The sequence below is a fragment of the Miniopterus natalensis genome, chromosome 5 (assembly GCF_054644295.1).
Source record: "Miniopterus natalensis isolate mMinNat1 chromosome 5, mMinNat1.hap1, whole genome shotgun sequence".
Taxonomy (NCBI): domain Eukaryota; kingdom Metazoa; phylum Chordata; class Mammalia; order Chiroptera; family Miniopteridae; genus Miniopterus; species Miniopterus natalensis.
Window position 1 is genome coordinate 71,635,464 of NC_142085.1, and position 24,464 is coordinate 71,659,927.

General features: G+C 40.3%; 2 protein-coding genes across 2 annotated transcripts in view; both read right to left on the minus strand.

Moving 5' to 3' along the window:
• Positions 1-53: 53 nt before the first annotated feature.
• On the minus strand, positions 54-9,412 carry LOC107530955 (vascular non-inflammatory molecule 3). Its single transcript, XM_016204886.2, has 7 exons — positions 9,200-9,412; positions 8,957-9,087; positions 5,948-6,140; positions 4,380-4,671; positions 2,895-3,268; positions 1,187-1,360; positions 54-182 (listed from the first exon to the last, which is right to left on the minus strand). Exons 1-7 carry the CDS (start codon positions 9,410-9,412, stop codon positions 54-56), a joined length of 1,506 nt encoding a protein of 501 aa, XP_016060372.2.
• VNN2 (vanin 2) overlaps positions 9,002-24,464 on the minus strand; it is a 19,643-nt gene continuing 4,180 nt past the window's right edge. Inside the window, exons 4-9 of the mRNA XM_016204885.2 lie at positions 23,982-24,174; positions 23,283-23,571; positions 21,632-22,005; positions 20,602-20,772; positions 16,368-16,555; positions 9,002-9,087 (exon numbers count right to left, since the gene is read on the minus strand). Of these exons, the coding sequence (XP_016060371.1) occupies positions 16,370-16,555; positions 20,602-20,772; positions 21,632-22,005; positions 23,283-23,571; positions 23,982-24,174 (1,213 nt within the window). The 3' untranslated portion in view covers positions 9,002-9,087; positions 16,368-16,369. The remainder of the gene's footprint in view (positions 9,088-16,367; positions 16,556-20,601; positions 20,773-21,631; positions 22,006-23,282; positions 23,572-23,981; positions 24,175-24,464) is intronic.

Sequence of the window (24,464 nt, forward strand, 5' to 3'; positions counted from 1 at the left end):
TTTTTTCTCCGTCTTCGCCAGGCTAATCCTGAAAGGGGGCGTGTAAAAAAGGATCATTGTAATTTCCCTGGTCCTTGCCCTAAGCGTGGAGGGTCCTTCTCGAACACTCTTCCATACAGAGCCGTAACTAAGATGGGCAAAGAGGCTCCACTTCTGCTCTTCAGACGTCCATCTCTTGAAACCTGATCAAAGAAAACAAAGGATTAACTCCCAAGCAGAGTTTGGTTTCCAGCCCACATGCCTTCTCTGACAACATCACTCTAAAGCAGCATGAAGTAATAAAAGCACACAGGATTTGGTGCCAGACGACCACTTTCGGGTCTAATAGCAGAGGAACCTGGGAGAAAATGCAGCAAATAAATCTATTGGACAGGGGTTAAATAAGGTAATGTATAAAGTGAGTTATTTTAACTCATGAAACACTATGGAGAGTATTAATTATTTCGATCACTGTAACAACTCAAAATAACACACCCATGCAGTAAGTTGTGGAATTAGAGGCAAAGAAATGTGGACTTGGAGAAGTCTGGGGCCAGCTTGCTCCCTGCAGCCTCAAGATCAACCGAGAGAGAGAGAGAGAGAGAGAGAGAAAGAGAGAGGAAGAAAGGAAGGAAGGAAGGAAGGAAGGAAGGAAGGAAGGAAGGAAGGAAGGAAGGAAGGAAGGAAGGAAGGAAGGAAGGAAGGAAGGAAGGAAGGAAGGAAGGAAGGAAGGAAGGAAGGAAGGAAGGAAAGAAAGAAAGAAAGAAAGAAAGAAAGAAAGAAAGAAAGAAAGAAAGAAAGAAAGAAAGAAAGAAAGAAAGAAAGAAAGAAAGAAAGAAAGAAAGAAAGTTGTGGATGCCTTATTTAATGTATTTAACTTGGATCTTCTACATCATGCAAATAAGGAGAACATTAGTTGCCAGATACCATCCATAATCAATATTTTTATTTCTCCATAACTTTATGGTTGCCTTGGATCTCAAAATCGTATTTATGTAGGAAAATGAATGCCAAATTCTCCATCACAGCTTACAGACAATCTAGAACCACACTTGTCTTCCATATCATAGCTTCCACATGTCTTTAAAGTGTTTTGTATAATGTGAGCCACAATATTGCAATACTGACCCATTATTTTTTTAAAGTTTTCATTATGCCAGTCTACCCCATCTGTTCAAAGAAATTTTTCATCCTGAAAAACTCCTACCTCATAATGTCTTTCAGGAGCAAGCTGACTCCCACTTAGAATGAGCTGTGGGAAGACATAACTCGTTCCAAATGTGCCACTGAGAGCGAATTCTTCAAACTTGGTAAAAGCCGACCCCACAGGCTCCCCACAAGTTCCCAGGTCAGTGGTTTGGCACTTCAGTAACGTGCATATCTATGTAGACAAAGAAAAGAGAAGTGGTTAGAAATCTTGGAAATGTTTTCTCAGCAAACAACAGAATTTCAAGGAATAGAGGAATGTATGTTAGGTTGCCTCTTTTTTTAAATTTTATTATTATTATTATTTTTAATTTTATTATTGTTTAAAATATTACAGATGTCCCTTTTTCTCCCCAATAACCCGTTCCACCCCGTTCCTTCCCCCTCCCCAGTCCCTCTCCCCACCATTGTCCATGTCCTTGGGTTGTGTATATATGCACATAAATTCTTTGGTTACTCTCTCCCCCTCCACCCACCCACCCTCCTCCATCCCTCTGACATTCATCAGTCTCATCTATGCTTCCATGTCATTGAATCTATTCTGTTCATCAGTTTATTAAGTTCTTTAGATTCCACGTATAAGCGAGATCATGTGATGTTTGTCTTTCCCTGCCTGGCTTATTTCACTTAGCATAATATTCTCCAGGTCCCTCCATGCTGTCCCAAAGGGTACAAGATTTTTTTTCTTTGCAGCTGCATAGTATTCCATGGTGTAAATGTGCCACAGCTTTTTATCCACTCATCTACTGATGGGCACTTGGGCTGTTTCCAGATCTTAGCTGTTGTAAACTGTGCTGCTATGAACATCGGGGTACACATATCCTTTCTGATGAATGTTTCAGGATTCTTAGGATACATTCCTAGGAGTGGAATCCCTGGGTCAAACGGCAGCTCCGTTTTTAATTTTTTGAGGAACCTCCATACTGTTTTCCATAGTGGCTGCACCAGTCTGCATTCCCACCAGCAGTGTACTAGGGGTCCCCTTTCTCCACACCCTCGCCAGCACATGTAGTTTGTTGATTTGTTGATGGCAGTCATTCTGACCGGTATGAAGTGATACCTCATTGTGGTTTTAATTTGCATCTCTCTGATGATTAGCAACCTAGGTTGCCTCTTAAGCAGACTTTTTCAAATTATAGGTCATAACCTATTAGTGAATCCTAAAATCAACTTAGTGAGTCAGAATCAGCTTTTTTCTTTTCCTTTTTTTAATGAAGGAAAATGGAATAGACTAGAATTTTAAAAATCAGAGTACATTGCACATAATTATAGCTTTTCCATTTGAATTATTTCATAAATGTTTGTTTCAATTAAATATCTCATGGTTAGTAACAATTTCCATGTAGTCACACATCTTGACTACACTGGGTCATGATGTGAAATGGACTTCTTACTCTGGGCTCTAGTTGAAGACAATTTTAAAAACACTGCTCTAAAGTAACCTAACAGAAAAAGAGAATGTATGGAATTTGCACCTTTTAAAACGTAAACCTGGCCTGCTGAGAACTAGTCTGCTTTATGTTTTTACCTTGCAACCAAGAGAACTAATTCTGTTCTTGCTAAGACTGAACAAATAAAGTATTACATTCAGCGATGAATAGAACATTATTCCAATTAACTGAATCCAACATAATTTTAAAAGAAATGCAACCATGGCCTAGAAGCAAAAGGAATAGAGAAACCATTCTAACATATTTAAGTATTTCTACCTGTAAGTAATATTGGCCTTCTACTGTGTGCAGTCCATCAAAAGCTCCTAAGGCATACACCTCATCTCTTCGCTTCTCAGACATCTCGTAAGTTAAGTGACAACACAGGTCTTTCTGGCAAACTGTGTAATTTCCTGCATTTCTCTTAAGCTCGGTGAAGGTGAACTCATCAAAATAAATCATCCCTGGAAAATCCGACTGCTCCGATGAGAATGGCTCGATACCTTTGGCATAAGCACTCCAGTCAACAGGTGCTGGGTAGGTGGGCTCACTTCGAGGCCGAGACTTCAATTCGGAGAGCATCAGCTGGCCACTCTCCGTTTCCATGTCATAGTAATACACCTTGACCGCTTCTGGGGCATAGATTCCACTCCCTGTGAGCGACATAAAGAAACACGATATTTGTATTCAAATTTTGCATAGTGATAGACTAATAGAATCATTCCCATGAGAAATTAAATATAGAGTTATGAAACCAAAAGGATTTTCAAGTTAGGCAAGAAGATAGCTGATACATGGACATAAGTTCCCCTTTGACTCTGTGACTCAGCTTGCACTGAAATTGTCATTTGACTAGGGTGACTTTTTTTTTTTTAGCCACTCTAAGAATAAACTAGAGCCTGGCCGACGTGGCTCAGCAGTTGAGCATCTAGGAGACAGAGGTTCAATTCCCGGTCAGGGCACATGCTGGGGTTGTGGGCTCGATCCCCAGTCGGGGGCCTGCAGGAGGCAGCCAATCAATGACTCTCTCATTGTGGATGTTTCTCTCTCTCTCTCCCCTTTCCTCTCTCTGAAATCAATAAAGACATATTTTTTAAAAATAGAATAAAATAAATAATAAAATAAATAAACTAGAAAATTCCCCAAATATGAAGAATAAGTTTAGCTCTCCAGTGACCTAATTTACTTGTTTGAGATTCTTTATCTGGATCAATGGGTAACAAAGCAGTCAAGAGGGGAGCTGGCATTACCTTGAGCACAGATACTATACGGTGGGGCAAAAGTAGGTTTACAGTTTGAGTACTGGAAACAGAGTATATTCTTATATTATTATTTATTAATTATTGTATTATTTTCCATGTGAACAACTATAAACCCACTTTTGCCCCACCCTGTATAAAGGATAAACTCTAAAAACCTGATCAAGTATACAGTGATTTTTTTTCACCTCGACAAGATTTATTTCAATATCACTAACGGACATCGACTGCAAAATTCTTTAGTCTGGCTTTGGTTTTTTGTGTGACTTGACTTCTCTAACTCCAACTTCCCCTCATGTGAAATGGAGATAATAATGTTTGCACCCTTCTTCACTTACAGAGATAACGTTCCACTTAAGGAATGTTGGTGTAGAAAGCCATGCAATTATTAATTTTGTGACATTAGAGTTAATAAAACAGTCATTAAAGAAAAGTATGGCTTGCAAATCAATGAAGACTTCCTGAGACCGTCACTGCCACTTGGCGCACAATGGGTGTGAGTTACCTGTCATATGCATGCTGGTGTTGTGGGTGTTTGCTGCGAGCAGGTTGACGCCCATGGCTCTGGCCCATGCCGAATGGAAAGGGACAGCTGAGAGGAGGGGCAGAGTGTTGTACCACGCCGCGGGGTACAGGACACTGTCCACTTGAAGCTTATCCACCACCACCACAGCCGGGGCGTGCGAAAAAATGTCAAAGCAGGTGAAAACGCCAAACTTCCCGAAGGGAGTGTCAAAAGTCACAAATTCAGAATCCTTGGGAAAATCAAATTGAATTTCAGGGGCAAAAAGATTGTACTGTTAACAATAAGCAAAGAAGGAGAGAAAATTAGTAAGAAAACTGCCAAATAGAATTGATCAATACCCATAAAGTCTCCCTCCCATGCATGCTGGTGTACATATTTAAAGCTGTTACACATAGGTATGTGTAAATCATACCAAGTAAACCACTGTCTATGAATTTTCTTACTGTGACATTAATCAAAAACCCGTTTTTCTGCAACCAACACATCAACCAATGAGATTGTATCTATAAATGATATTGAAAAGGTGAATATTTCAGTTGAATTTTGAACCTGGCAAATTTCAGACTGTTTTCTACTGTATTCCTTAAATACCAATAGCATTGCCCATGCAAAGTCTGACACATGTTAATAAAAATTAACTTTGTGATGCCTCCCTATGATACTGCCAGGTTTATATAAGTGAAGTAGATTTAAAATTAATTTAGACAATGTAATAGCTAAACCTTGTTAGTTAATAAGCCTTTTTTTTTTTTTTTTCAGCCTGATTATTGCTTCAAAACCCCACTTCTCCTGGGCTCAAGAGTGCAGCATATGTTTTGCCCAGGTTTTCATTTGGCCTGATTGTGCACGTGTGTTCTCTCAGTGAGGATCCCGCACTCCTCCACCCTCCCTCACGTGGGAGCCCATCCTTCATCTCACAGGGATCTACTCAAGGAAGACGTGAGGCCTAACTGGAATCAAGGCATGACGAGGATTTTGCAGGGTTCTCATGGGAGAAATACATCCTTCCTCTGGCTTTTGTTGCTATAAGGATGTGAGCTTCATGTTCAGCAGCCATGTGGCTTCTAAAAAGATGGTTAGCCTGAAAAAACCCGAAACTGTAACAAAGGACTAACAGATCTGGAGAGATGGATGACATCTTTTGAGCCTCTGAGGAATAGACTACATATGAAACTAGACCTACCCTTCTATGATTTCTATTTTTTTCAGGTACATAAGCAAGGAAATTTGTTTTCTTTTTTTAGGAGGGGCTAAACGAATTTCAGTTGGGATTTTCTATTATTGCAAATAAAAATTAAAGTTATAATCAATGAATGACTAAAGCTTAGTAGAAAATAGTATTTAACAGTATTAAAAACTTTGTGAAGCTAATTTAAACTCAGAACCCATATGTGAAACCAAAGTAAATTAAATCAACTAAAATGTAATAATTAAGAAATGTATTCATAGCAGTTCTCTCACCAGCGTTCAGCAGACAAGTATACATACATACCACAAACAAACAGCAGAAGTAAATCAAGTTTAGCCAAGACACAAATAAGTCTCACCTTATGGTACCGGGCCACCAGCCTACCCTCAGAATCAAACACCACATCAGTGTTGTATTGGTAACGACCATCAGGGGGACACTTAGGGTCACTGGCATTGCATGGCTTCTTGTCCCCAATATTTGCCACGACGTAGATAGAATTGTCCTTGGCCAGGCAGCTGAGTCTTTCTTGCACTGGGGCATAGCCGAACCTAATTCAATAGACATTGCTTTAAACTTACTATATTTTAGTGATTCCTGAACTTTCAAAGTGACTTTATTTGCCTGTTACCCATAACACAACAGCTCTAGGTTAAGAATCAACAGAAAAGATTTTAAAACTCACATGCAGTAGAATCTTCACCTTTATGAAACCTAACCTATTTTATTGCGCCAGACTCTAGACTGCAGTGAGAGATGGATGCACAGAAGAGATGGTGCAGGGAGAAGAGAAAGAAAAGCACACTTTTTCTTAGTGCTCCCAGGAAGGCAAATGGAGGACTTGAAATTTAGGACTCTTCTAATGGACAGGACCTTTTCTATAGCCTAAGCTATAGTCTTACTAGGAGGCAGTAAATAGTTGGCCCTATATAAATCACCTTCAACAGAGAACAAATGCAGCATTATGTACTGGAAATATTTAAAAAAAGAAGGCAACGAGAGAGAAAAAACACACTTCACTATTCTGGCTCAGTTTCTTTATCTGTCAATACAATATAATAGCTTCCTTTCTACCTTTGAGGGCCCTTGTGAAAAACCCTGCGATAAATACAGACTATAAAATTGTGTTCAAAGTAATGCCAACTCCATTCACATCGGCATTAAACATCTAGGACATCTTAGCAATGAGAAGGGGTTGAGATGATGACATAGGCGGAATGATAGCTGACTTCAAGCTCTTGGAAGGCTCTAGTTTGAAGATGAGTCATGGATATTAACATACTGCCGATGAGTCATGGATATTAACATACTGCCGGGCAAAAAAAAACCAAAGAAAGTTTATAGAGAGACTTCAGCAGTAGATAAAAATATTTAGCAACCAGAGCATGCTGTCAAAGAAGTGGATTTACTAGTCACTGCAAATTTCAAGTATAATATGGTGCATTTAGGCCCTGAGAGGACATTCAGTTAGCATGGACAATGGAAAAGGCTGTGCTGAATTCCAGACACGATAATTACCAACTGTGAGACCTTAAGCCCCGTTTTATCATTTTAAAAATGAGAACAGTTATTCCTGCTACATAAATTGAATGAGATAATGTGCATAGTGTACCAGGTAAAGTTCCTGGGGCCAATTAGGTGCTCAATAAATAATGGCTATTACAGATTTTTTGAGTACAGAAGAAAACCCAGGAAATTTAAGACTTTATTACTTTAGAGGTCATTCAGGCTCTCTCCATGCTCTCAGCCCTTCTGCAATTAATGTTGAGCTAATCTTTAATAGAAAGAACAGATTTATGACTATTTTTAAGGATCATTTCTTTTATTTAAAAAAATAAGGCATATTGTCAACATTCATATTCATTAAGACCTTTAATAAAATTATTATATAACTTGTTTAATTTTTCTTTTCTTGGCTAAATAGTTAGAGTACTTCAATATTTCCTATTAGCTCCTCATGAGGAAAGTCCAAGGAAGCATGGCACATGAAGTATTTTAATTGATAGTATTTAAACATGAAAAATGACTGCATGGGCCTTCTATTATCCCTTTTAAGGCTATTACTAGGGAAGAAACAATAGCTTTTTTTTAAAACCAACATTGCCATTATATTAAATACTGTGTTTCTCCTTTCTACAACTCAGAGCTGAAAACTTGTCATATCAATAAGTGTCTGCAAGACTTAAAAATGTTAAAGCTTCGTCAGTCACCTACCTTCTCAACTGAAAAATAATTTGTTAGATACTAACTAGGCTTCCAGACATCTTTCCCCTGGAAAAGTCAGTTTTACCAGCTCAGGCAAATAGGGTGTATTTTAGTGTAAGCCTCTTGAATGACTGTAAGTCATAAGTCTTTTGTGCTCTGGGAAAAGCCCTCAAATCAAGTCAACATTGAATCATGGTTACTGCCCTGTAAACCAGACCATGCAACACTCAGAGAATATTTTTCCAAAGGTGAAAATCCCAGGGCAAGACTTGACTCACATAGTAGAGCTCCCACATTGCAGCACTGGAGCATTCCAATCAATTTCAAATAGTCAAAATAATTAAAGTTCCTCTTTTTGTGCAATATCATTCTGGACAGATGCAGGTACATTTACAATTAGCAAATTGAATTACTTTTTAATGCATTGGTTTTGCCATTTAAAGGAATTATATATGAACTATTTTAAAAAGTAAATAATCTCTTTCATAAATCTTTCTTATGTTTTACACAATTTTAAAAGCAAGTTATGTCTAAACTATGGCTATAAATAATTACTAGAATTTCTCAAAGGACAAGAAAACAAAGAAGTTTAGATCAGTTCCTTCTGTTCAAAGGAGTAATAGTGACGTCTAACATTGGAGAGGGCACCACAGTGTACAGATCCTATGTGTATTTCTTTACTTCATACTTTTTCGGGTACTATGCAGTTTCCCCTCACCATACTGATTACATTGCAAGTGATAACAGTATCAAAGGTCTTTGAAAACATTGCCCATTCATCATCTTTTTATCATTCTTACAAAGGAGGCACATGTTCATGGGTGAAGCAACTTAAATTTGGAAATGTAAGTCCTAGATATCGGACTTACTCACTTTGTTGAAACCCAGTTAAGCACATCTATTATAAAACCGGGCATGTACATACTATACAACTCATTAAAGAAAGCCACAGTAAATAACCAAGCAGTCATCATCATCTCAAGTCACTTACCAAACAGGAGATGTGCTAAATGCACACATTATGAAGCATGAGAGGGTTGAAGTCCAATGCCGTGGACTGATTATTTGTCATCAAGAATACTAGTTAAGCTTCCTGAATTTGCTATTGGTATTTTACAGTATCACAGTGTCCTGTTCAAAAATCAAAGAGTAATGACATTACCTCTGAGGGTCTTTACATGGAATCCAGTTTACTTCTGGGTGTGGGATATCCTCCAGATAGGGGTAAATGGTCTCCCTTGTGAAGACCCAGCCATAAATTCCATCTTCTGGGGTCACAATGATATGAGCACCCTGCCCAAAACAAGTGGGAACAAAGACATTTCTCATCAATTCTGAACACTCACACTTCTTCAAGTTTCAAATTTCCTTTACAATACCCCAGCGAGTGTCAAGACAGCAATACCTGCCTGGCTGCCAGTTTAACTGCTTTTTCTAGAACATCTATATTCTTGTTCATCAGGAGCACAGCTTCTCCCTTTGAAACAGGTGCTTCTGTCCTGTTTGGTAATATAACAGCATGCTCATACACTGCAGCGGTAAAGGTGTCCAGCGCGCCAGCGCTCAGGACACAGAGAGCAAAAAGTGCCACAGATTTTGGAAAATACGATGTAATCATAGCTACGACTTAGTGCTCTTTGATAAACTCAGCTTAGCACTGGAAAAGCTTTTGTGTTAAAGCCCTGTCGGCTGCCAGCTATTTATATTTTCTCACGGATACATTATGCAATTGCACAGAACACATTGCACAGCATTGAGAAAGGGTATTGTGCAAGAAGCCCGGCAGCCAGGATGACACAAGTGGATTCACTCAAGGGTGCAGCGCTGTTGTTGACAGTGCTCAGAGGGCCACCCCGCTCTAAAGGAGGAACTGAGGGGCGAACCAGATGAGTCTGCCCCAGCCTAAAACTTTTCTCTTTTAGTAAAATATACTTACCTGGTAGTTCAGTGTTTCTATCAATAGGGCCAATATTGGGCCACTGTAGAAGGCCAGCATCCTAACAACCATACGTTGAGAACTTATGTACATAATTGTTACAGACACTGAGCAGAGTGCAAGGCAGGCCTCAGTTTTAACAGGGCTCACAAAATGGCAAAAGGAAGAACAGTTATATAATGCTAATGACTGGCCTCGCTTGCTCTTGATCAGTGGCCCTGAATTTTTGCATTACAAGAGGATATTAATAGAAACCACAGTTGCCAGTTTCTCTTGGAAAGACTGCCTAATAGTCTGAAATACTGGCATTTTATCTGAACACAATGTAAAATATAGATAGATTATAGCATGCTCAGTGATGGCAAGTGACCCCTGGGTCGATCTGATAGCTTAGACGGCTACTGGGGAGTGGGTGGGGAGTGGATACAGTGTGGATATGCTGGACAAAGGGATCATTAATGTCTCCAGGGGGAGAGAGTGGACAGCGTGAGATTTCATCATGTTACTCAGAACGGCATGCAATATAAAACGTATGAATTGTTGCCCTGGCCGGTGTGGCTCAGTTGGTTGGAGCGTTGTCCCTTGCATCAAAGGGTCATGGGTCCCATTCTTGGTCAGGGCAGATACCCAGGTTGTGGATTCGATCCCTAGTCGGGGAGTGTGCAGGAGACAACTGATTGATGTTGCTCTCTCACATTGATGTTTCTCTCTCTGTCTCCCTCTCTCTCTAAAATAAAAAGAAAAAAAAAATTAAAAACAATATGAATTGTTTATTTGGGGAGTTTATCATTTAATATTTTGGGTTGCAGTTAATTGTGTGCAATTGAAACCCCAGAAAACAAAACTGTATATAAGGGGGGGACAACTGTATTCAAAACACTAATTCCCAGATGTGGTCCATGTTTCATGAGGGGTAAATAAGTTGATTTTGCAAGATATACAGATAAATACTTGCTATTTTAATAGTCACAGATTAACACTCATGTTTACTAGAAAATGTATAACTCATCAAACCCATGGATAATAGAATTCATAATATTCTTGATTTATTTATACAACTTGCCTATTGGGCATCTTTATTCAGTGATGTTGAACATTCCATGTGCTGCTCTACCTAGATGGTTATATGCCCATTTTCCCTGAAATGCCCTGCTCCCCATCAGTCTAGGTTCCAGCTCCTTGGAGAGCCCTCTCAAATCTACCCCAGTCCTGAGTGATCTTTCTGAATTCTCATAGCACTTTCTTCTTGTCCTGGTGAATGTCTCTCACTGCTTGCTGTTGTCTTGACCCTTAATTTAAATCTTATACTGATATTTGGTTTTGAAGATATATGTTTTGTCTTCTTTTTTAAAATTAATTTTATTTTGTTTTCCCCCATCACTGTTTATCCCTCTGTGCTCTCTTCCACCCCCGGCCACAATCACCACAGTGTGGTCCAGGTCCATCTTAAAAGAGATTAAAAGAAATCTTGCTGTATCATTCCCGGACATCCATGTAAAATACTCATCTAGGGATGACGCATGCCAGGGCGTGACCCCTGGAAGATAAGGAATCGTCTTGCTTATTCCTGAACCTTCTCACCCCAGTACCTGTGGGACAGGTGTGGGAGCCCAAGACTGAGTGAAGGTTGAGTGAAGGATCCAGCTACCTGAAAGTCCAGTCTATTCCGTGTTTGAATGTTGCAAATTCTTAGAACTTTTTTTTTTTTGCACTGAGATGCAGTTTATTTTGTGTATCTTCTACAGGGTAAAATAATAACGCCAACCCTGCTTCCTGCTTCCAGACTATGAGATAGTTCAAAGAGAGCTCTAAATTCTCTCTTAATTCTTATAATTTCCATCCTCATAAATTCCTCGAGGACAAAGTCCACATTATGATACTGTGTTGCTCTTGTGCAATTTTGCACCATGCTAAGCTCTGACAACGTTTTCTGATATGTTAAACTCAATTTTCTGGCCTAGTTTTGGAATGAACCCCTTTGTTTGAATGTGAGTTTATTTAAAATGTAAAGCATTTCTTTCAAGGTTTAAATCTCTGATTCTAGAGTCATTATTTCCCCCCACCCCCACTGTCTCTGTCTTTCACTTTCTAATCTTCTTCTGCTGTAAGGATACTGGTACGTTTTAGAGATTTATATCTTTTGTTTCTTTGTGTGGTTTGGCTCAATAATTCAAAACCCTCTGATTCCAATGACCTTTTCCAACTAAATATTGCTTCCTTCTCCCAGGCCTGCCAGTGAGTTTCCATGTGCCCTTCTGTCCTGAAATGATACCCATCAGAAGCAAATTCATTTCAGAAAAAATACCTGAGGACAAGATGGAAACTGTAAAGCAGATGGATTGCTTTTCCTATTTCAGGTTGAAATTCTCACTCTTGTCTTAATCACCTGCCTTTCTGAATAGAATAAAAAGGAAACATACAGGAATCCTCCCTATCCTCCCAGTCCCTAATTCCAGTAAATGTGTAGCAACCTTTTGTTATGTTGAAATCAGCAGAAATTTGGATTAACTATTTTATTACCAATGTGGTTACTAATGCCTTTGCCTCATATGTGTTTGAGAAATAGGGATTGTGAATGTTGTTTAAATTAGGTGTTTAAACAGAACTTGAAAGACAGTTTGAAATTATTGTGGGATTAGGAAGTTCAGAATCTAAGTTTTTTATTAAAATAAATACGGTTCTGCTTCACAATGTGTAAGGCACACATTTTAAAGAGAAGAGGGGCCACGAGAATAAAATCTCTGAGTTCAGTGGCCCTCCAAGTCTTTATTTCCAACATCCATCATAAAACCTCCTCTTCATTCCCATTATCAGGGTCCTGACTCAGTGGCCAAGAATGACTCCTACAGGCTCTCCATCAGCCTCTCTGACCTGCTCCTCCCACCCTAACCCTCAATCAACACTGTGAACCATTACATTCCCTTAACCAAGTTCTCATGAAACAAAAAGCTTCCCATGTATATATCAAGTTAAATCAGATGCTGTGCGCCTTCTGCCACTTGGTTCCATTCTGTCCTTCCTCTTCTTAGCTAAGACCACTCTTCCTTTTATATTTGAATATGCTTACTCCTGCTCTGATTCCTCCTGGAATGCCCCTCCAACTCAACCCCCCACCTCTCCAGTCCTGATTGCTGTTCTCCTCTCTGAGCTCCTAAAGCACTTGTGGTCAGTAGCCACACTATTGTTAGTTGGTTTTTGTTCCTTACTCTACTGTCTCCCCCCGCCCCAGAGAGGATCCCTTTCTATTACATACCCCCATCTGTCTTCTAGGAACTGATAACTGCTGTGTCTCTACCTTTACTCAAGCGTCTCTCCTGAAATCCAGGCCTGTTTGCAACCAGACAGAGACTTCAACGGCTCTCGCCAGGCATCAGCCCACCTGCTAGCATCTACTCCTATTGACTCTTCTCCCCTCCTCTCGTTGGCGACTGCTCAGGACCCTCTAAGTCCATCCTCCGCTCTTGCACGCTGGGTCCCAAAGACATTGCTCTAGACATTCTTCTCTCCTAATTTTGACCATCAATTTGTTTTTGTCTATTAGGTTATTATCATCAGCATACAAATATCTTGTTCTATCTCCTACCTTAGAAAAACACACAACCCTCTCGATCTGGCATCTCCTTCCATTCCTCTGCTCCATTTTACAACAAAACTCCTTTACGGCGTTGTGTATACTCTCTGCTTAATGCCTTTCCTGCAGTCAGGATTTTGACGCCATGATTTCACCACCTTGTAAAGATCACCAATGAGCTCCACACTATTATATCCACTGGTCAATTTTCAGTCTCATCTTACTTGACACGTTGAAAGCATTTGACACAGCCACTGCTACCTCATTCTTGGCGTGCTTTCTTCCCTCACAGTCTCTTAGTTTCCTTCTTTCTTGCCTGGTTTTGTATTTACTTTTGTGTGTCAGGGGAGCTCTTATCCCCTGGTTCCTTCTTATCATCCCTGACCTCAATTCTTTGAAATTTTTCCCTATCTATACTCACTCCCTCGGTGATTTCATCCATTTCATGGCTTTAAATACCGTCTCTATATTAGCGACTCACAGATTTATATCTCTATTCAGACTCTCTCCTGAACTCTAGACTCCTACTCCCAACAAGTCTGTTCAAAGTCCCTGCTTGGATATATAAAGGCACATCAAATCAGTGTAAACAAAACTGAACTTTTGACCTTCCCCTCCCAAAACTCCTGCAGACAGACTTTCAGGTCGAAGTTAAAGTCTTCTTTAAGCTTCCAGTTTTTTATGCCAAAGCACTTGGCATTATCCTTACTTCTATTTTTGTCTTTCACTCTACGCACATTCAGTCAGGTGATCTTTCACCTGCAACTCAAGTCCAAGCCAGTGTCATTTCTGGCCTGGATTATTTCAATATCCTCATGCTTGGTTTTTGTACCACTACTTTTACTTTTGCACAACAGCAGTCAGGGTGATCCTATTTAAATGTAAAACTAATTGTGTCACTGCCACTTTCTTGTCATACCTGTAAGACCCACTGTGATCCAGCCTCCTGTTACTTCTAAGATGAACCCTTGAGATCAAGGCTGTAAGTGGCCACAGAGCCTGTGTTCTCACAGAGGTGCACCCAAAGTTCATGGTTTCAGCTGCCCTCATGGAGTGAAGAACATGGCAGGTCAGAGAAAGCCAGACAATGGGACTGCTGCTTTTTTACTGATGGCTGGGTGAGAGGTCATGACAATGTGCCTGGGACTGTCACTGCACCACCCTTGAATGCTCCCACCTTTTGTTTATTACATCTTCAGCCTCACCCGAGATTTCAGTGCAATGGGCTGAGGCATGCTCACCAAACTCAGCAACAGAATAAAGGATAACTAAATATTGTTTTATCCATTGTATCAGGCAAGATGCAACCAGAAAAACAGAATCCATGCTGGTTATTTTAAGAGAATTTAATATCAGGTTTTGGTTAAACAGGTGTATTTGTAAACAAAGGGAAGCAGAGGGTGTTAGGGGCTAGAAGCTTTCCAGAGGACCCTGTGGAGCTGAGGCTCAGACCTCTGAGGAGAAGGGACTCTCCAGCTGGTGCTGATGAATCCAATTCTCAGAGGAGAGCCCCACGTAGCTGAGACTCAAAACTCTTTAGGAAGCACTTGCTGGTGCTGGTATGTTTGAAAGAGAGAAATGAATCTGGTTCTGAGAGTATGAAAAAAGCTGAAAACTAGAACCAAGTGCTACTGAAACAAACTAGTGCTGTCAGGTACAATAACTGTTGATGGGACAACACTGATAGGTGAGAAACAGAAAGGAGTAAGCTTCTTCTCTCTTCTTCCAACCTTACATATTCCTCTAGTGCCCCCCTATTGGAGAATTTAACAGGGAGTCAGCTGGCAAAGAAGAAATATGTTTGCTTAGACCCAGCCCCAGAATCACAAAGAATACAGAAGGGTGGATTAGCTTCTTAATAGCTTAATAACTGACACATTCAAGTAACTGGACACCATATAGCAGTGAAAATGCCTAAAATGGAGTGATGCTTATTTACATGGATTAAGCTTGCAATGTTGAATATAAAAATAAGAAATTTGCAGAATGTTGTGTATAATTCAATATCACATATATACAAAAAGAAGCAAAATAGTAATAAGTAGAGATATGTTCATATGTAATAAACTAGACATCATGGGAATGATCTAAAAGAATCTTAGGGTACTGATTTCCTCCAGTGGAAGAAAACAGGGAAAGGAGGTGAATGTCAGAGAGTGATACAAGAGATGCCGCTCCATTCATAACCTTTCAGTGCACAAACTGAGCAGTGGGTACATAGGTGACTGATATGCAATCCTTTATACGTATCTATGCGTCAGAAACATTTTCATAATAAAGCTTTAAATAATTTGGAATATGCATTTTTTTGTTTTAAGTAAGTGGTGTTTCATAAGGAAACTCCATAGGGCTTTGCAATTTCTAAGCCATAGGCAGGCTGTTTCTTTGAGCCCACTGTGGCTTCCCTCCTCTCTTTTCCTTCTCATGGCATTGTCTTCTATGGAGCTACAGCCGCCCACTGTTTTTTTGGTTCTTGTACACAAGACTAGCAGAAGAGTTTGGGGCCTGTTAAATTATACCACAGCCTTTAGGTGAGACAGTTTGGGGCTATGAATGCCCTGAGCCAGGTCTCCTTTGATATGAACCTCTCAAAACAACTTTCATTGTGAAGATAAACTTCAACATTACCATTTGCTTGGAAAGCAAATTTCCCCCAATCATTAGCACAGAAAAGTAGGTGAATTCAAATTGTCTTTAATGTCAAATGGAATTTAGGCCAACTCTCAGTTTTCATCATTACTCTTCTCTTCAAAGTCCACAACTACGTTTATAATGACCCTGAATCTTTTCACTTTGCCTCTTAAGCACCCAGCACACACAAGGTCGCCCAGCAAATAAGGTTAGAGGTAAGGTCTGATCCTCATTTCTCTGACCTAAATACCCAGGGGGCAAAATTACCATAATACCTAAAAATAACTGAACATGAGAAAAATACATATTTAGAAATCATTGGTCTCTACCACTGAGATGGCCCTTCAAAGTTTCTTTGTAAACTTGGAAAGCTGATAAACACATTTAGCAAAATATATGCTGCAAAAATAAATGTGATATAGAGATGTTCCATACCATCATAATATTTGCAAAGCTATGATCATGAAAAAAGTGGATATTAACAGGTTAGTTGTTTCCAAATTGCTGATCCCTCCTGAGGTGGAATGTGAGTCTTTGGTGTACCATCTCCCAAAGAGTGACACTGTTAGAATAGGCTCATATTCAGATCCATTCTTGTTTACCAAACGCCCATCTTTTAGCACCTAAAGAAAGTGGGGAAAACATAGTCAGCTTCATTAAAATATGCATTACAAGCAGGATAATATTTGTGAAATAGTTTTAGATATCATGGTTGATCAAGCAGTTCTAGCTTGATGGGGTGGGGGGAGCAGGGAACAGGCAGGACACGAAGGGGACAGCTATTTTATATGTAATGAAGACTAGAGTCATTCTAGAGGGCTTCGTATTTGAGTTTCAATGATCGAATTGAGACAGTATAGGGACTTGGGCCTGGGAATAGAAAAATATTTGGTGGCCAGGAAGCCAAGTTAAGACCGGTGGCCAAGAAGGAACACTTGATAAGCTGACCAGAACAATGTCACCACTCTTCTACTCCCTGTTCAAACCTGTAAAGGTGGCTGACTTAATCTCCCTTCTAACTGCCTGCTTCCTTGCAGATGTCGAAACTATTGGCCCACGTGCTCAGTTGATCAAGGTTTGACCGCTGTACGACTTTCGACCTTCCTTAGGTGGCTGTAATGAGTTACATCACCATCTTGCCCCCCAGCAGAGGTGGGGACACAGTTACCAGGCAACACAGCTGGAAAAGGAAGTCACTTATCCTGAAATGGAAAATCCCACCAGCCCACCTTTTTCAAAAAGCCAGCCTTTTCATACAAGCTCACTTTGTCCCCAGTTTATAAAAGCAGCCAAGCAGAGCCAGCTCCCAAGTAAGTTCAGAGAACTTTTCTTTCCTCCGTTTTGCCTCCCCTGTGCTCAAGCATAAGCTTAATAAAATTTGTCTGGAAATTTTTGTGGTGTCTCCTCTCAATTTCTATCTTGAGAAACCCAAGAACTTCCACACCGGTAACAAAATGTAACCCTTAGCAAAAAGTCAAAAATCATCAGCAGCAAACATTTACTGAGTCCAATTATGTGCAAGATAATCAGGATAATCACTCCTCTTGCACACAGAGGAGTGAAATCACACCCTGCCCTCAAGAAGCTTAAAAGTTAAAAGTGAAACTAAGACGTCAGTATATTAGGTATTAGAGAGGGAAACAGATAAGTACTCAGGAAGTCTGAGAACAAAAAGCTGGACTGATCTGCTTCCCACAGTAGAACACAACCTGTCACAGGAAACAGCAGTTGACAGAATTCTCCCTGGGGCTGATAACAGAAGACTTGTGGGAAGCAGAAATCATCCAAGTCTCATTCTGAGACCGAAGTGTGGGTGACAGACAGGTCTAGGCAACGTGCTTTCTCACCCCAGTTGGTTGAACCAGTGATGTGCTGAAACTAGGGGTGCGTAAGCTCACCAGAACAGATGGTTAAAATTCCAGGAAATTTAACAACTGGTTGTTAAACATAGGCATTCTTTTTTTTTCCTTTTTTTAATATATATTATTTTAATTGATTTTTTTGTTTGAGAAACATTGACCAGTTGCTTGCAGCATGCACCTCGACCAGGGATTGAACCTACAACCCGGGCATGTGCCCTGACTGGGAATCGAACCAGCGACCTTTCAGGGCATGGGACTATGTGTAGCCAACTGAGCCACACCAGGCAGGGCTGGATAGCCTTCTTGAGATAAAAGTTATTGTTTTCCAGGTAAATGAATCTATTTTTTAAAATAATAAATTGGTCTTCTCTGTTACCATCTTGTGAGTTTGGTTAGTGTCTGTTCCTTAGAATATGTCGAACTTCAGGGACAATAATGCCCTGAGAATGTACACTTGCAAAATGAAGACCAATACTCTGGCCGCGGAGCTCCCTCCAAGGCCTTGTTATACCAAAACCCTGCCTACGAGCCAGCAAGTGCATCTTTTATATCTTCTTGGTATAACACTATCTGTATTTTATTTTCCCTTTCAACAAATAAACTGGAGTAGATGAGACATGATCCAAGTGATACATATACCATAAAGTGCCCAACTGAAAGGAGAGATGCAACCCCTCCCTTCCTTCCATGCAAGACTGAGGGGCCAGTGCCCCGACACAGGAGACAGCGTGACAAGCTCTAAGAATTATTGAGTTGAGACCTACAGATACTATGTCATTAACCACTTAACCATTTACTCTTCTGTATCATTCTCTGTTATTCCCAGCTACCTGAAACCATTTGGGGGAAAATTTTTTTTAAACAAACAAAGGAGGTAGCTATGTCCTAATGTCTTCATGCTCTCCAACTCCTCACCAACTACCACCATCCAATTTATTCCAATACTGATGTGGTTCAGAGTGAGAGTGAAATGGCATTTCTGGTTCTGGACTTTTATTTTTAATTGATTTTTAGAGAGAAAAAGGGAGAGAGAGAGGGAGAGGGAGACGGAGAGGGAGAGAGAAATAGCATATCAATTGGTTACCTCCTGCATGTGCCCCCACTGGGGATCGAACTCAAAACCTGGGTATGTGCCCTGACTGGGAATCAAACCTGTCACCTTTTGGTATACAGGATGATGCTCCATCCAACTGAGCCAAACTGGCCAGGGCTCTGGTTCTGGACTTTTAACCTGGTCTGGAAAACTCAAGAAGCTTTTTTGTCTTTCTCCCATAAATGAGATGCATTTGTAACATAAGTGCTCAGTCTCACTCTAGGATAATTTCTCAAGGAGATACATTTCTAAGAGTACATGACATGGGTGGGGAATGTCAAAGTACTACTCAGAAGATTAGATTGTGTGCTCAGTTTAAGTGGCAGGGACTCTGAGATACAGGCCACCAATACTACCTGGCCCCTGATCTGTATGAACCCTGCTCTCCTTTCTCTCACCTACTTGAAGTGACCCCACATATTTTCAACTTATCTATGCTTATTTGTGCCAGACTAGCCACCTTTGAACTACTAGATTATAGTTCCAGAGCCCTCACGTCAGATCTGATTATGATTTTCTGTACTTGGCATTTAAACTTTTATTCCAGCCTCAATTTGCTCATGAGATTCTACCTAACCGGGTTCTACGGCAGCTAAGGATTCCTGTTCTCTGGGTTTCTCAGCCTTAAGGCTGCACTACATGTTAAACTGTTGGTTTCACAGGATTAAATGTTTTTATAAATATGATATATCCCATTCTGATAATATAGGCCAGCATAGAAACATGACCATCAGCAATCTGCAATTTTAAAGACTTTCTTGCTGAATGCCTTAGGTGAATTAATGTAGATCCTATTTTTCTTTTATAGAAAATGGAATGATTTTACCCTAGTCACTGAAACCCTGCCCTGTTTGCCACAATTCAGAGAAAACATTAGGGTTCAAACTGGTTGAGTGAGTGTGTGTGTGTGTGTGTGTGTATATACCATGTACTGTGTACTGGCAGATACAAACTTACAGTATTTTAATTATAATTTGAGACCAGCTTAATTTGTAAATTGGTTATAATAAATATCTGATTTTCCATTTGTTTCCAAATGTGACAAAAGAACATTAACAATCTATAAACAAATATTTTTCAATGAATGGTGCCTTGAGCTCATAGGTTCTAGGTATCTTATCGTGTTATTCCAACAAAGTGTCATTACTTTAGAATCGCTTGCTGTAAGTGTAGAAATAGTCAAAATATTCCCTCCTTCTTTATCCATGCCCTTTTGCAATGTGATTTTACAGCTCTTTCCACTAAGAGATCTGCATCATTTATTTCTCTAACCCTTGGAACTACATTGGTTATGTGACTTTCTTTGGTTGAAGAGGCATTTGAAAACAAGGTGCAAGCAGAGAACTGAGAAAAACTTATCCATTGTGGCTTTTCTTCTTGATGCTCTTGGACTCCTGCAAGCCCAAGCTTGCTGGAGGCGGAGAGGCCACAGGGAAAGAGTGGCCCCAGTCATCCCAGCTGCCTAAACAAGGCCATCACCAGCCAGCCCAATACACCAGCTAGTAGCAGATGCAAGAATGAGCCCAGCCCAGATCAGCTAAGCCTGTTCCAAACCAGAACAGCCTGGCTACACTCAGTTCACACTGTCAACCACAAGGTAAGAGCTAACGAATGGTTACTTTCTAAGGCCATTAAGGTCTGAGAAACTTTGCTACACACTAAAAGTCAGGTGATACAGTGGCTTCAGAGAACAGATAAAATAAAATCCTCCTACCTCAAATGTTCCAGGTGACAGTTTAATTGTAGTAAGTAGCACTTCAGGAAAAACATACTCTGTCCCAAATGTGCCACTTAGGGAGAACATGTCAAATTTCGTCAAAGCCTTTTCTACTGGTTGTCCACAAGTTGTCAGATCAGTTGTTTTGCATTTCAGCATTGTGCAGACCTATGTAGAACAAACGCAGATAAAATGAAGTGCCTTACATCTGAGCCACCTGCACTAGAATGGTTGACTCAGTTTATCACTATAGCAGAGCAAATATTTTCTCCATTTGTTAAAGGGATTGGATCATGTTTCTTATCATTACCAGCTTTACTGGAAATGGCCAACGATTTGAGAACCAACCCTGCATCCTGAGTAACAAATGGGTTGAGAGAAAGAAGTCAGTTTAGAATTAGACTTAAACCATTAGTTTGGCCCGAAAGAGTAGAGGTCTTTTGGCAACAGTAGTCCTAAAACTAAAATGATTAAATTTCAACCATCCCTTTTTTTCCAGATCCTTTCTTTAAGAGAGGGCAGTGGGGCACAAAGCACACAATAAGATACACGTGCATAGCCAATACTATATGAAAGTTTGAGTTTTAAATATTTGTCATGGGAAGGGAGTAAAATGAACAGGACATCTGATTACAAGAGAAACTAAGATAAAAGTAGTATCCCTACTCGTTGTTGGTATTAAAAGTTAAAACAAGACTGTTTGTATTCAGATACATTAGCAAAACTACGTAAGAAAGCCTTATTGAGGCTCACTATGATATGTAGACTAGCTCATTAGTCAAATAGAAAATCATCACAGTCAGGTTAATAACTTTTTTAAAAAAGCAAGCCATCAGATTATACTTAGCTCCTATTGCAAATATCATATGATTACTCCCAATGTGTGTGTGTGTGGGGGGGGTGGTAATATTGGCAATGTGTGGAGTCATGCAGAGAAAAAGCACTTGGCTCCCTGGGGCAAATATGAAAAGTTAGCCCTGTAATTTCCTGATGCCTAAGCATGCCCTCCCACTTATGCTGAGATTACCTGCCAGTACTCTCTTCTCCTTTGGCCGTGAAGTCCTGTGAAAGCTCCTAGGACATATACTTCATTCTCTCCTTTTTGTTGCATTCTGTAGCTTAAATGGCAGCAGAAATCTTTTTGACAGACTGTGAGGTTTCCTGCATTTTCAAAAAGTTCTGTGAAGTGGAACACATCTCGGGAAATAAGCCCCCTGAAAGTGTTCTTCTGGACTGGGAAGGGTTTGATGGCCGTGGCGTAGGCACTCCAGTTCACCGCTGTGGAGTAGGCAGGAGAGATTCGAGGACGGGAATCCACTTCCGAAAGAAGGATTCTCCCCAAGTCTGTTTCCATATCATAATGGTATACTTTGGGGGTGTGTGGTGCATAAATACCACTGCCTGTGAATGGGAAAGGAGTCTTTTTAATACAGACTCAACACCCCCAGTTTCCCCATCAGAATTGAGCGCCCAGTCACGTCATGGCATTGGTCCCAATGAGACAGCTCACAGGCTTCTAGTTACATGGAACAACCGAGCATTTCTCCTGTTCTCTATCAAAGGGATATAATAGACGTTCAATGTCTCATGTCAAATAAACTTTGACTGTAACAGGAATATTTATGAGCATTATGGAAAATTAAATCAAATATAAGAATCTCTGTACTTGGGAGTTCATGAAAGGTGAAAAGTATCTCTTGTTCCCCACTATGGCAGTGTTTCCATATTGCTCCCAAATTTTTCAACACTCTTTTCTTCAATGGGTAGATCTAGTTCCTTTCCCTTTGAGTGCAGGCTGGACTTTGCCACTCACTCCTAATGAATAGGCCACGGTAGAAGTGACAGTGTGTGACTGTTAAAAACAGCAGTGCATCTCTCCCCACCCCCACCCCCTCGCCCCCTTGATCTAGAGGAAATCAGCTGCCATTTCATGAGGATACATCACAGAGCCTATGGAGAGACCCAAGTGGCAAGAAATGAAGGTCTCCAGCCAATAGCCCCTGAGGAGCTAAGGGATCCTGCCAATATAGCATGTGAGATAGCTCTCCTGGAAGCAGGCCTGCCAGCCCCAGTCAAGACTTCAGATGACTGCTAGTCCAGCTAACAGCTTGATGTAACCTGAAGAGATAGTCTGAGCCAGGATCACCCAGCTAAGCTAGTCCCAAATAGTGACCAATAGAAAAAGTGAGATGATGAATGTTTGTTGTTTTACTTTGAAGGTAATTTGTTACAAACAACACATCAATAATACATTCCTCTGTTCTTTGCTAATGTTTGAGCAAATCTGCTTAGTTCCATGCTTTGCCACTTACCAGCTGGTAGCCTTTGGCAAGTTACTTGTGTTCTTTCTGTCTCAGTTTTCTAATCTCTGTGTCTCCATTTTCTAATCTCTATGTCTCCGTTTTCTAATCTCTGTGTCTCAGTTTCCTAATCTGTAAAAGTGGGATGGTAATATTCATCTCCCAGAGTTGTGAGGATCAATAAATAATACACATAAAGGTCTTAACACACCACAGCTGCTGAAATCAGTCACTAGGCTTTTTGTGTGTGTGAAAAGTTGACAAATATAGTGGTTCGTCCCAACAGAGAAGCAAAAAATTATGACAGTTCACATCTGAGGCATTAGCTTCTCTGCTTTTAGAAGTATTATCTGCAAACCTCATCTGGCCATAAATTACCTGTCATATTTAGGCGGACATGGTGTATATTGGCCACAAGAAGATTAACTCTCATTCCCATTGCCCAAGCTGAGTGGAATTCAATAGCTGTCAATAGGGGCAAAACGTTCATCCAAGCAGTGGGAAACAGTATGGTGTCCACGTGGAAGTCTTTCACCAGGGTCACAGCAGGGTCGTGGAAGAGTATATCGAAGCACGTGAAAATGCCAAACCTTCCAAAGGGGGTGTTGAAAGTCACCAGCTCCGGCTCTTCAGGGACATCAAATTGAGGCTCAGAGTAGAGGTGATACTATAACAAACGCATAGGATGAAAACAGGAGAGGCTTCTTTACTGAAGAGATGACAGGTAAAAAAACCTCCCAAGTTAGTAATAGATTTGGCTATGGTCAACAGCAGAGACTCTATGGGAAGTGAGTGAATCTGGTGACTGGAAGTAAAAGTCCAAGGAAAAAGAAAACTTAAATACAATCTCTCTCTCTCGCTTTCTCCATCCTGCCCAAATTAGAAGACAAATAACTTGCCATAAATTCCAGATGATCACTGTCTTGAAAGCTGAATGTTTTCTTGTGATTTTATTTAGTGCTCACCTTAACAAAAAAATCTCTATGAACAGCATATATAGGGAAAAACTCAAAATCCTCAACACAGCATTCATCACTCTCATAGCAGGCGCCATTTTACATACCCACCCTCTCTTACCTTATGGTAACGTGCCACCAGCTGTCCCTTTGTATCATACACCACGTTGGTATTGTATTGATAATAGCCATTAGGAGGACATGTGGAGTCGTGGGAATTGCATGGCTTTTTGTCCCCAATATTTGCCAAGACATAGATAGAGTTGTTCTTGGCCAGGCAGCTGAGTCTTGCTTGTACTGGTGTGTGACCAAATCTAAATAAAATTTTAATTAAAACATTTCAATAAGTCGGGTAGAGAAAGACAAATACTGTATGATATCATTTATTTGTAGAATCCAAAAAGGCTGACTCATAGAAACAGAGTAGAATAGTGGTTACCAGGGCCTGAAAAGTGGGGGAATTGAGAATATGGGCACAAATTTGGTACAAACTTGCTACTAGTAGATAAATGAGTCCTGGAGATCTAATGCACAGAATAGTGGCTATAGCCAATAATACTGTGTTATAAACTTCAAAGTTGCTTAGAGACTAGATCTTGATTGT

Bases quoted from the DNA above. Each gene is read 5' to 3' on its own strand.
- LOC107530955 (XM_016204886.2), bottom strand. From the start codon at position 9,412: ATGATTACATCGTATTTTCCAAAATCTGTGGCACTTTTTGCTCTCTGT. The intron at 9,088-9,199 runs GTATTGCTGTCT...TGTTTTGGGCAG, and splicing joins TTAAACTGGCAGCCAGGCAG to GGTGCTCATATCATTGTGAC. The intron at 3,269-4,379 runs GTAACTCACACC...TGTCGCTCACAG, and splicing joins CACCAGCATGCATATGACAG to GGAGTGGAATCTATGCCCCA.